The sequence below is a fragment of the Bombus affinis genome, unplaced genomic scaffold, assembly GCF_024516045.1.
Source record: "Bombus affinis isolate iyBomAffi1 unplaced genomic scaffold, iyBomAffi1.2 ctg00000070.1, whole genome shotgun sequence".
Taxonomy (NCBI): Eukaryota; Metazoa; Arthropoda; class Insecta; order Hymenoptera; family Apidae; genus Bombus; species Bombus affinis.
The window spans coordinates 120,354-133,785 of NW_026108823.1; the positions used below are offsets into that span (position 1 = coordinate 120,354).

Here is a 13,432-nt window from a genome sequence, read left to right on the forward strand (position 1 = left end):
TAGGTCACGCCACCGTTCGCGCCTATGATCACGTATGTCTGTTCTTGCGTGGAAAACGTAACGGACCAAATTCGACGTTTCGAGAACTCGCTGCTTGGCGATAGCTATGCGCTCGTCGATACATTGTATATGATCCGGCGGTCAGATAAGACGATCTGACTGAGACATTGTAGGGCCGCGAGTGACGGTTAGAAAATACAGCCTGTGTTAAGCCTCGTGGCGTAACATCCTCCCCCCGTTGAGAGGGTACCGATCAAATGATATGGTGTGGAGTCAGGTGCGTCGCTGACGAATCTCCTTCGCTCCGTGTGGGTGGTCGGACTCGTCTGGATCTGGGTGAATGGGTAAGGGGACCAGTCTTTTGACGCCACGATCCAGGGTAGTTGTTGCCGTCTGCACGGTAGCGGTCCGTATGATTCCGTCGACTCCTGGATGGACCTTGATCACGCGGCCCAAAGGCCATTGCATGGATGGTACGTTATCCTCCCTGAGGACTACTACGGTGCCTTCTCGGATGTCGTGACTGCCCTTGCTCCATTTGTTTCGGATGTTTAGCTCGTTCAGGTACTCTCGATGCCAGCGGCGCCAGAAATGTTGTTTGACCCTTTGAATGTGTTGCCAGCTGGAGAGACGATTGGATGGAGTGTCCCGGAAATCTCGTTCTCGAAAGCTTGTTAATGCATCTCCGATGAGGAAGTGACCGGGAGTAAGGACAAGAAGATCGTTTGGGTCAGATGATATTGGAGTCAGAGGACGGGAGTCGAAGATAGACTCGATTTCAATGATCAGTGTGTTCAAGTTTTCGAATGTTAAGAGCTCGTTACCTGCGACACGTCTGAGATGTCGTTTGAAGGACTTCACCGCAGCCTCCCACAACCCGCCAAAGTGAGGTGAGTTGGGAGGAATGAAGTGCCATTCGATCCGTCGATCGGCTAAAAAGGAGTGAACCTTTACCTTATGATCGTCGGACTGCAGGAGGTTTCGGAGCTCTCGTAATTCGTTGTTGGCGCCAACGAAGTTGGCACCGTTGTCAGAATAAATTGTTACACAGAATCCTCGGCGAGCGATGAATCTTCGCCGAGCAGCAATGAAGGCCTCGCTAGTGAGATCGGTGACCAGCTCGAGGTGGACTGCTTTAACTGCAAGACATACGAAGATTGCTACATATACCTTGATTTTGCGTCGGTTGCGATCCTTTCGTTCCTTGATGTAGAACGGTCCGCAATAATCAATTCCGACGTTGGTAAATGGACGAGATTCCGTTATCCGTGCAGCTGGAAGGTCGCCCAGTACGTAATCCACTGGAGGTGGATTGGCTCGGCAGCAACATACGCACTTCTTCAGCGTGCTCCAAACTTGACTACGGCCGTCGATAGGCCAATAAGATCTCCTTAAGGCATATAAGGTAGCTTGAGTTCCGGAGTGGAGATTTAGGAGGTGTTCATGCTCGATAATGTGTGCTGTAACTGAGGATTTGGGTAGAATGATTGGGTGTTTCTGAGTGAAGGGCATTGGTGAGTGACTGAGTCGGCCTCCGACTCGCAATATCTCGTCCTTGTCCAGAAATGGATTGAGTCGTTGCACCTTCCCCTTCACTGCAGAATTTCGATCTGTTCGGAGAGTACGTATTTCATCTGGAAAATAGCAGAGCTGTAACAATTTGACCAATTTGTTATGCGCATTGGTTAAATCATGTGTGGTTAGAGGTCCCCCCCGATCCTGTTTTTGTCTCCATCGGAAGCAACGAGCGGCAATTCTTATCAGCTTGGGCCAAGAAGAAAATCTCTCCAGTCCAGTAGACTGTGGTCAGGCGGAGTCACGGACAGACATGTTGCCTTCTTCTGCTCTGGTATTTCAGCTAATGGTACCGGGTTCCACGTCGGCCAGTATTTTTCAGGTTGTTGGAGCCATTCCGGTCCATGTTGCCAAATGGTTGATCGCAAGAAGTCTTCGGGTGATTGGCCTCGCGATATGAGATCTGCAGGGTTTTCGGTAGTGGGAATGTGGCGCCAATCGGAGGTGTGAGTTTTCTGTTGAATCTCTGTCACACGATTCGCGACGAAGGCTTTCAGCGTATGGGGTGATGTATTAATCCAATGTAGAACGATTGTAGAATCAGTCCAGTAAACGGTCCGAGAAATGTTGCTTGGTAACGCTTGAAGGACTGTAGTGGCCAATGATGTGAGAAGAAGTGCTCCACTCAGTTCCAGCCTTGGAATGGTTTGTGATTTGAGTGGAGCCACCTTTGACCTTGCAGTGAGGAGTCGTGTCCAGGCATGACCCTCCGGAGTGATGGTGCGAAGGTAGACGCATGCCCCATACGCCCTTTCGCTGGCGTCGCAGAATCCGTGTAATTCAATTTCCGCTGCAGTCTTGATTATAGTTTTACGTGGAAACTTCACGTTATTTAGCAAAGGTAGCTGTGAATAATATTTGCTCCATTCTGTGTGTACGTCAGCCGGAAGAGATTCGTCCCAGTCAATTTTTAAAGTCCAAAGTCGTTGGAGCAACATTTTAGCGCGAACGATCACTGATGCCAGTAATCCAAGAGGGTCGTAGATCTTGGCAATTTCGGAGCTGACTGTTCTCTTCGTAATTCGAGAGGTGGTAGGATTGATTTTGACGGAATATAGGATCGAATAGTCAAAGGAATTCCAAACAACACCCAGAGTTTTGAAAGTTTGCGATTCGCCTAGTAGCAGCTTATCGTTTATGTCCTGCTCGGAAAGTCCTCGTAGCAGTTCCCGGTCGTTCGCTGCCCATTTTCGAATGTTTAAGCCGGCTAGTTTAAGCAATTCTATGTGCTCCGTTCTCAGTGATAGTGCCTCGTCCTTTGTATCAGCTCCTGTGAGAACATCGTCGACGTAGAAGTCTCGCTGTAAGACCATCGCTGCTCGTGGGTATCGATGTCCCTCGTCGTCTGCCCGTTGTTTCAGGCACCGAATGGCTAGATAGGGGGCCGCTGATAGCCCGAATGTCACTGTGTTAAGTTGATAGGTGTCAACTTCTCCATCAGAGTTGCGCCACAAAATTTGTTGGAATTTCCGATCCACTGGACGCACAAGAAATTGTCGATACATCTTTTCGACATCGCCTGTAATGACGTACTGATGAGAACGAAATCTTAAAAGGATAAGAAATATGTCGTCTTGTAGTTTCGGTCCCGTATGAAGTACGTCGTTTAATGAAACTCCGGTGGTTGTTGGTGCAGATCCGTCAAACACAACTCGGAGTTTTGTAGTCCGACTGGATTCTTTGATCACGCCGTGATGTGGCAGAAAATATCCGTCGTCCGTGCAGTGGTCCGTGGTAATCTTCGTCATATGTCCTAATTCCAAGTATTCTTCTATTACGGCGTGATAGTCGGCTTCGAATTGTTTGTCTCGTTGGAATCGACGGCAAAGGGAAGTGAGTCGCTTCATTGCCATGGCTTTCGAGGATCCAAGCGGAGGAGTTGTTTCGTTGAATGGGAGAGCGACAACGTATCGCCCTTCGTTGGTGCGTTGAACGTGATTTCGAAAGTGCTCCTCGCACTGTCGTTCCGCTTCCGAAATTCGTGCGGTGGGCGGTCCCTCGTCGATTTCCCAAAAACGGGCGAGGTCCGCCTGTAAAGCCGTCGTGAAGGCGTGAAATGCGTATGCTAATGATTGCGAGGTTGGGCTCCCCCCGATGACCCATCCGAATCGCGTTTTTTGCAGACGCAAGTCGGGCCCGTTTGCTTGACTGATATCAAGTTGGCCGACACAGAGTGATGCTAGTGTTGGTCCGGCGCTCAACAATATTTCGATCGGAGCAGGTCTATGGAATCTTGGATCGGCTAATTGGAGATTCCTAGGTATCTGTATATTCAGCGATCTACGGGTTGATTTGGGACCCAAGACGCGATAGTCGGTATGATTAGAAACGTCAAGTTGCGTTCGTATGTGCCGTCAATGGAGGTGATCATGGCCGTGATGTAGCGTTTCGAGATCTTCGATAACGTGTTGAGTGTTCCGATTGGGACCGAACATTTCCGTTGGTTGAGTTTTAATGAGTTAGCGAGCCTTTCGGTGATAAAGTTCATGCTAGAGCCGGTGTCTAGCAGAGCTCTACAACGAAATGGTTGAATTTCATTGTTCAAGATGTTGACCTGCGCTGTGACTAACAAGTCGTGCTGCAATGGTTCAAAAGGAGGCGAGGTCAATGAGTCCGTTTTCTGTGGTTCGGTCCCTAACACAGTCGTCTGATGCTGTCATTGTTTTCCTTGTCGTTTAGGACTGGACGATATAGTCGATCCCGATGCCGCCGTTCGCGATAACCGAGATTCGCGTTTCGGAGATGTTCGCGGAGACGTTCGGGGAGACGCTCGGCGAGACGCTTGGGGCGATGCTCGGGGAGACGATCGGGGAGACGAGGATGTGCGTCTCGAACGATGTGAGGAATGCGGGGTCGGTGAACTAGGCGAAGATCGACCGCTCGATGTTCGGTTGACACGTGTTCGTGGTTTGCTATGCCCATGGTCTTGATGCAGATACGTGTGGTGTCGCTGTCTACAGATGCGACATGACCCCGCGGAGCATTGAGTAAGAGCGTGTTCCTTGCCTAAACAATTGGTACAGAGCGACGCCCTTTTAGCGATTTCCAGGCGTTCTTTGGGCGACTTCGCTTTGAAGACATGACAATTCCATAATTCGTGTTGTCGCATGCAGATTTGACGGTGGCAGTCGAATTTTTCCTTAAGAACGTCAATGGCGATTGCGTAATTTGACTCGGTGATGGCTAATGACTGTATGCTTCGCGCGGCCCATCCAATCAGGGCTGATCGGAGATGATAAAATTTCTGAACTGGTGCTAAATGTTCATTTTGATCTATCGTTGACGAGAAGGAATCGTAAAATGACTGCCAATCCTCGAGGGCGCCATCAAATGTAGGTATCCGAACCTCCGGTAGTTTAAGCGAAGCAGACACGCGACCGGCGGTTGATGCGCCGCTTGTCGATTGTGACGGCGTACTTCGTCGTATATTGATCAATTGTTTAGTTATTCGGCGTTGTAGTTTTTCGTATCCTTCCGCTAGTTCAATGCCGCGCGCGATCTCTCCCTCGTCTATAGCTACGATCTGGTTTTGTATGGCACGGAGTTCCGTCTCGTAGATTTCTAGACGATCTTTAATTTGTATCAAGTCGATCTCTTCCGGACAGCCTGATTGTTCGATGTCGTCCAGTTTTTTTTGCGAAGCGTGTAAACTGGGCGATATAGTAGCCCCGCTGTCGACGCAAGGTGGCGAATTCGTTTCCGGTTGCCATTATTTGTTATGTAATTGAGAGCGAAATCGTTTGAACTTACTTCTGTTGGCGATTGCCCACTTTGCGGCAGGAGGCTGTGTGGTTGCGTTTCAACCACCGAATTATACCTCTTCAAAGGTGACGACCCTTTACGTTACTGACCTCGCTGGGGTAGTAACGCTTCCGCTGCTGGTTGTGTTGGGTTCACGTGGCACTGTATGGTAGTGGGTGTCACTGGCGTGCACCTTTCACTTGACACTGAATCCGGCTCGAAGGACCAAATGCTTCAACCGTTCGCAGAGAGACGCGATCGTTAGATAACGCGTCAACGAGAGTCGTAAATTCTCGTTACGATTAAACAATCGATGCCACGAACTGATTGATCCCCTATTTCTATTACGAGAATAGAGGTGGTTAGGTTTGAGTGTATACGAACAACTATATTGGGTTGGTTGATAAAAGTTTAATAAAAATAACGAAACAACAAGTTCAGTCAAAGATCAACAATTAAAAACGAAAAAGATAACAGTCAAGGTTTGTTTAGCGGTTTGCATATAACGAGACCTATCGCACTACGCAGCTTGAGACAGACGTTATGTGTTAGATTCGATTCAATGTGTAACGTTCGACGCGTCACAAGGAACTGATCGACTTTAGATGATTTCTTTGTCTCATCTTTAAGACGACCCCCACTATACTTAGGTCACGCCACCGTTCGCGCCTATGATCACGTATGTCTGTTCTTGCGAGGAAAACGTAACGGACCAAATTCGACGTTTCGAGAACTCGCTGCTTGGCGACAGCTATGCGCTCGTCGATACATTGTATATGATCCGGCGGTCAGATAAAACGATCTGACTGCGACATTGTAGGGCCGTGAGCGACGGTTAGAAAATACAGCCTGTGGTAAGCCTCGTGGCGTAACAGATAGTGAGGAGGAAATAAAATAGCAATGCAGATACCAACTATAAACATAGCAACAAAGGGAGAAACATATTATATAAAAAACAAACAAATTAACATGGAGACAGAAGAAACAAAAGAGCAGCGGGGACAGGAAGAGAGCAATTCAGATTATGAAAGATACTATCAGGACGTGTTGAAGAGGTCACCACTTCTAGGAAAACTCCACATCTGGTCTTTTTAACTTTCTCAAGCGCTGAAGCCATCGACAGCACATAGACAAAAGAATAGCAGGGAGGCAGACCATAAACTCTAGACAGGCGACGTTGGCTTCGGGGTTTTCAGTCATAAAGTAACACTGCTAGCGTGCGGATCTGGACCAGCTCAAATTGTATTCCTGTATTTCATCATTAAGTCAAATATATACTTTGTATCTTACACTTTATCCACGCGTATTTCTCTCTTTATATACCGAATAACCTCAACAGGACGAAAGCTGGAAGCTAGCGAAGGCTAGCAAAAAACGCAAAACAACTCCAGACATAAGTGCCATAGAAAACCCAGCTACAGAAAAGCAGCGATGGCTGCAAGAATTACCATTAAGCAACTCCTTCAGCTCACTAACAGAAGAAACAGACGCTGACCCCATAAATAAAACCACAATCCAAACAAATCATATTACAAAACCACCACCAATTTTTGTTGAGGCCCAAATAATAGACCCGCTCATCGATCTACTATATAATCTAGACGAGAAAAACAACTACACAATAAAGCAAACAAAACTGGAACAAGTAAAAATTCAAACAAACACACCAGAAACATTTAGGAAAGTTATAAAAGCATTAAAAGAAAAAAATGCTATTTACCACACGTATCAGCTAAAAACTGAAAGGAGCTATAAAATTGTCATAAGAGGATTGCATCCTAAAACGAACATATATAAACTAAGCGATGAGTTAGCAAAAATTGGTCATCAAACAAGAACAATAAACAATATAACAAGATTCGACACAAAGCAACCATTACCACTATTCTTAATAGAACTGGAACCCGGAAACAACAACAAGGAAATATATGATATCAAACAAATACTAAACACAATAGTAACAGTGGAACCACCACGACACAAAAAAGATATATCTCAATGCATGCGGTGTCAACAATACGGACACACTGAAAATTATTGCAACAGAAGCCCAGCTTGCGTCAAGTGCGCAAAAAACCACTTAACTATACACTGCCCATCTTCTGGAAAAATAGAAGAAGTTAAATGCTATAACTGTAACGGAAACCACCCAGCCAGCTATAAAGGATGTGAAGTAAGAAAACAATTACAACGTAAACTGTTCCCGCCCCTACGAAGCAGGACAATCACTAACACACAAGCCCAACAGGACAGCACAAATCCTGAAATAATACCAAATACAGAGCAAGCAACAAACACCAAACCCATCAGCACCAACACCATTGGTGGTCTAAGCTACGCTCAAGTAACCAGCCAATCGACACATACACACAACGAATATCACAGCAATAGTAACAATGACACTGCAGAAATCAAAGAACTGCTCAAACAATCTATAAAGAACACCGAAATGCTAACCAGAATGATAAGCGAGCAAAACGCAGTACTCAGACAGCAAACCCAACAAATCACAGTCATGCTACAACTAATTACAAACGTGCTAAGCAAAAAATAAAAAACGGACATTCTAAAAATAGCAGCCTGGAACTCAAACGGCCTACAACAACGGGCCCTCGAAATTAAAACATTCATATACAGTAACAATATAGACATACTACTTGTCTTAGAAACACACTTCACTACAAAAAGCTACATGAAAATACCATACTACACCATATATGATAACAAACACCCCTCAGGAAAAGCTCACGGAGGGACAGCAGTGACAGTCAGAAACGATATCAAACATTATCTACACAGCCAAGTTAACAAAGAATATTTACAAGCAACCACTGTTACAGTTCAAACTAGCAGCAACTACTTCCAGTTGTCAGCAGTGCCTCCGCAACACAAAATAACATCACAAATGTGGGAAGAATACTTCCAGGACCTAGGGGACAAGTACATCGCAGCGGGAGAATACAACTCAAAGCACACGTTATGGGGGGTCAAGAAACATTATACCTCGAGGCACAACACTGGAAAAATACATTAGAAATAATAACCTCAATATATTATCCACAGGAACACCGACACATTGGCCGACTGACCTGAACAAAAAACCAGATCTTCTGGACTTTGCAGTAACAAGGGGACTAAACACAAATAAACTAAAAATAACACCCAACCTCGAGCTCAGCTCCGATCATACACCCATAATAATTGAATACAGAAACAAACCAATACACTATAGCAAACCAGAAACACTATGCAATAAAACCACCAAATGGCAAACTTTCAAAGAAATAATAGAAAGCAAAATAAACTGCAACATCCCGTTGAAAACTCCTGAACACATAGAAGAGGCAGTAGCAACATTGACAGCAACTGTTCAAGAAGCAGCAAGGACAACCACTACACCCGAATCAACCAGCAGACAAACAATAACAATCCCGCAAGAAATACTCGACAAAATCAGAGAAAAAAGAAAAGCAAAAGCAAAATAGCAAAAATACAGAACTCGAGAAAACAAAAAACACTTAAACAAACTTGCAAAGGAAATAAAAAACAAAATAAAGGAGCACAACGATAACGAATTCGCAAAGTTCATAGGGACACTCTCCACACACGAGAACACCAACTATTCACTATGGAAAGCCACGAAAAAAATAAGGAAGCAAATAATACCCGTCCCAGCAATCAGAAAAGCAGATAACACATGGGTAAGAAGCAACGAAGAACAAGCTGAAGAATTCTCCAACCACCTCTGCAACACATTCACACCACACATTATCAACAACAGCAACCTCAAAAGTCATACGGAGGAGGATCCACAAACCACTATTACCACAACCGACAAGGAATACACCATACCTAAAACATCAGCACAAGAAATTAGAAACATAATTGTTGGGAATATGATACATTTACACTGTACATGTGAATGTGTGTGTAAGCGTCAGAGGACGTCCGGGTCTTGGTTGAGACAAAAGACAAGAGCCAGTCGTTAGAAGTATCTGGAAGAGTCGGTTGACAACAAGCGTGCGTGCGAGTAGGATTTTGAGGTCTTAAGAGTATAAGATATATGTGTCGGGTTGGCGTTACGATTAGAGTTAGGGTTAAGGGCGTGAAACGAATCCCTATTGACACTGGACGTGATCATTATGCAATAGAGGAGATATTTACCAGTGCAAACATGACCATGATGGAATTGGACAGGTAATCGCGATAATTTGATACTCGAGAGGCTAATGGCAATGATTCTAGGCTCAATAACGAATCCACGGTCAACGGGATGACGAACTCTACTCTTCTTTAGCGCCTAAGTTGTACTCAATGTTAATGCATGAGGCAATCACTACGTATCCGAGAGTTACTCGAATCGTCGTCGAGATCGTATCGGAGAGTAACTCTCCGTCTCGACGATGCCGTCGAGGAAAACTATAATGGGTGGGTCTAAGGACATGAGATCCTCGGATTCGTCAAAGAAAGCTTTCGTTCCAAAGGTGAGGGAAATTAGCGCTGTTGCTAATTGGTCGATCTCCATATCGGCGTTTTGAAAGAGATGCTGGCCGCCCTTGAGGGGAGGTTGTTGACGGGGGGCATCGTTCGTGGAAGATAGGTTTCTCCTATCTTCCCGTAGTTGCAACAAAGACTACTTGTCTATATGAAGGACTTTGCTTGACTAAATCTTAAGATTTATTGCGGGTCCTCACGTTAGCTAAACATATACTGCGGAGGTATGTTGACATCTGGAGATCATCTTACCCGGAGTATAGAATCTGCGTGTGGCGAGCCACGGGACAGAAACCATTGAAATATTTACTGCCGCGTGTCGCTACGACTATTTCTTTTAAGGAGAGGTATAGAATTACTCTGTGCTTTTGTTAGATAAAACGTTCATCCCTTGACCGTGGCTACGTTCGGCGACTGGTTGTCGCCTCGAGCCCAAGCTCACTATCATAAATCTCGAACAATCGGGGTGACATTTGTTTAATCTAAATTACGACATTACGGTTTTCCCGAGAATCCAAGGAGAGGTTCCGGTGTTTTTCCATCTCCGACATATGTATAACAGTTGTGTGCTAAATAAAGGGAATTATTTGTATTTCCGAATCCATTCTATATCTTTTCATGGTAGCAGAGCGTGGTTCATAATTTTGCAAGTTATTTTAGTGCCTGTTTTTCAATATTGCGAGTTAGTTCGAGTGAGTTCTCAGTAAGGAAAGAAACGTTCAAAGGTTACAAAGAGGAAAAATACACTTCGAGCACGTAGGAACGCTTGAGTAAGAGATAAGGAATCATTTAAAATGGAGAGATCGGAAATCATGATACCTATTTTCGATGGTGAGGATTACGGTATGTGGAAGCAAAGAATAACGATGTTTCTCAGATATAAAGAATGCGAGATTGTCACAACTAGGGTGAAGACAGAAACAGACAATGAAGACTGGGACAAAAAGGATTTGAAGGCAATAAATATAATTTATAGTACCGTCACAAATAGACAATTGGAATATATTAGAGAAGAAAAAACGGCGTATGAGATAGTAAAAAAGTTCGATGAAATGTACTCGAAAGAGTCGACGGCACTACAGATCGTATGCAGAAGGAGATTGGAAAAGATAAGACTTGAGAACTACACTGATTCAGCATCGTTTTTTAGCGATTTCGAAAAATTAATAAACGAATTAAAAGGCGCGGGTGCACAAGTGAGTGAGAGAGAAAAACTAAATTACATGCTGAATACGTTACCCGAAGAATACATCTACATAGCGGATATAGTAGATGTATTGAAAGCAGAAAATCAAACGGTAGCGTATGTAAAAAATAAAATTGAAATAGCGGAGAAGAAAAATAAGTCCAATCGAGGAGAAATGCAAAACAACGCCTTTTCTGCAAAAAAGGAAGGATGCTTCAGATGTGGAAGAGTAGGACATTTTGCGAGAGAGTGTCAAAATGGCGTCGAAGCGGGAAGCAGTAACAGTTTTTGGCGTGGGTCAACACGTGGTCGCAGCAGACGAAGAGGAAACAAAGGAAATACGAGCAGGGGACGTGGAAATTTCCATCGTCAATCAACAACCGGCACGAGCGAGCATGGTAACTCAAGATCAGGCACATGGATAGTGTCACGACCGGCATACTTCAAATCCGATGGACCGATGATGGAGATAGAGATGTGGCGGCCTTGGCGACAATGTATATCGCCGAAGTGCCTAATGAGTCATCTGTATCCTAACGGTCCTTCCACCGAATGTCCTAGAAGCGTGACAGCGGTCACGTACGCCTACAGGGTAGTGGGGATATTGAGGGATGACAAACAAAGAAGAAACAGATGTTACCGAAAGTCAAATTGTAAGAGCTTCAGTCTTGGAAAGTCACGGCTGGAGCTCAGAACAAAATCGCAGTCAGTGTAAATTCAGAAATAAATTCTCTTGTTTTTTTGTTATCTTAATTTTTTCTTTTCGTTCGAGCCTCCTGCTTTTTTATTTTACGTGACAATAGCAACGGCGCACGCAGCACACAGCGGCGAGGCGAACGAGATAAGTAATAATGAAGTAATGTGGCTATTAGATAGCGGTTGCACAGATCACATAATTAACAACGTAAATTATTTCGATAAATCTATTGACCTTAAAGAACCGGTAAATATATATTTAGGCGATAATAGATCGATAAAGGCAACAAAAGTAGGGAATGTTATAAGTTATTTTGAAGCATTTGGAAAGCAAAATGAAATAAATATGAATAATGTTTTTTACGCGAAAGAAATGTCCGCAAACTTGATTAGTTTGGGCAAATTAACAGATAATAAGAACACGGTTATTTCAAAAGGAAATATTGCAAAAGTAATAGATGAGGACAATAAGCTTACAGCGGTAGCGGTTAAAGAAAAGGGAACATATAGAATGAAAAGTATATTGAAAGGGAAGGAGCACTTAGCAAACAGCGCCGAACGTAGTGATATGAGTAAAAAGGAAGGATGGCGTAGGATGTTAGGACACGTAAATTTTAAATATTTAAATATTTTGGGTAAAGAGCAGCTAGTTACTGGTATACCGAATGAATTTGAGAAGGAATTTTTGAAATGTAGGGTGTGTATAGAAAGTAAAATGCACAATTTACCATTCAAAAATAATCGAACCAAGGCTAGGGAGATAATGGAAATTATTCATACGGACGTGTGCGGTCCCTTTAAGACTACCGGATTCAATGAAGAGAAATATTTCATCTCATTTATCGATGATTATAGCAAAATAGCTAGAATTTATTGTATAAAATCAAAGGGTGAGGTCTTTGATTGTTTCGTACAGTTTGTAAATGAAGCCGAGAATTTAACGGGCAAGAAGTTAAAAATATTGAGATGTGATAATGGAAAAGAGTATTTGAATAATCGAATTTATAAATTTGCTAGGGATAAAGGTATCAGAATAAATAATTGCCCAACCTACGTACATGAATTAAACGGGACAGCGGAAAGGTATAATAGAACAGTTATGGACATGGCGCGTTGCTTGTTAGCGGAAGCGAAAGTACATAAAAGGTACTGGCCGGAAATAGTTTGTACAGCGGTATACTTGAAAAATCGAATACTGGCAAATACTATAGAGAGAAAGACACCTTTTGAAATATTCTTCGAGAGAAAACCAAGTGTTGAAAATCTACATCTATATGGAAGTAAAGTTTTTGTAAGAAGACGAGAACAAAAAAGAGTTTCTAAATGGGATAAGAAGGCAGATATGGGAATTTTGTTAGGATATAGTGAAGTCGGTTACAGAGTCTTATTAGGTGGGAAAATAACAATAGCGAGACATGTAGAGGTCATAGGAACAGACACAAAATGTATCGGCTTTGTGGAAAATTCATTCGATAAAGATAACGATGACATTGAGGGTAATGATTTATTGGTAAACATGAATAAGGAAGAGTTAGAAAGTAGGGAAGGTGAAAATAATAACAGTCTTGAAAGCTTAAACATCCCTAGAAGATCTACACGTAATAAGAGAACTCCAGTAAGATATCCAGAAAAAGAAAACATTAGTGAAATCCATGCAAATTATTGTAGAGTAGATATCCCTTGTACATTTGAGGAGGCGATTTGTTGCGAAGATAGTGAAGATTGGAAACAAGCTATGGA

At 43.6% G+C, this 13,432-nt stretch overlaps 1 protein-coding gene across 2 annotated transcripts in view; it reads right to left on the reverse strand.

The window, feature by feature from the left end:
• Nucleotides 1-303: 303 nt before the first annotated feature.
• LOC126927025 (uncharacterized) overlaps nucleotides 304-13,432 on the reverse strand; it is a 97,555-nt gene continuing 84,426 nt past the window's right edge. The window contains exons 1-2 of one of the 2 annotated variants that reach the window (XM_050743305.1): nucleotides 5,326-5,565; nucleotides 304-3,605 (exon numbers count right to left, since the gene is read on the reverse strand). In XM_050743305.1, coding sequence (XP_050599262.1) covers nucleotides 1,761-3,428 — 1,668 coding nt within the window. In that variant the 5' untranslated portion in view covers nucleotides 3,429-3,605; nucleotides 5,326-5,565 and the 3' untranslated portion in view covers nucleotides 304-1,760. Of the gene's footprint in view, nucleotides 3,606-5,325; nucleotides 5,566-13,432 lie in introns of those variants that run through there. The other variant, XM_050743304.1, reaches the window with a different exon arrangement.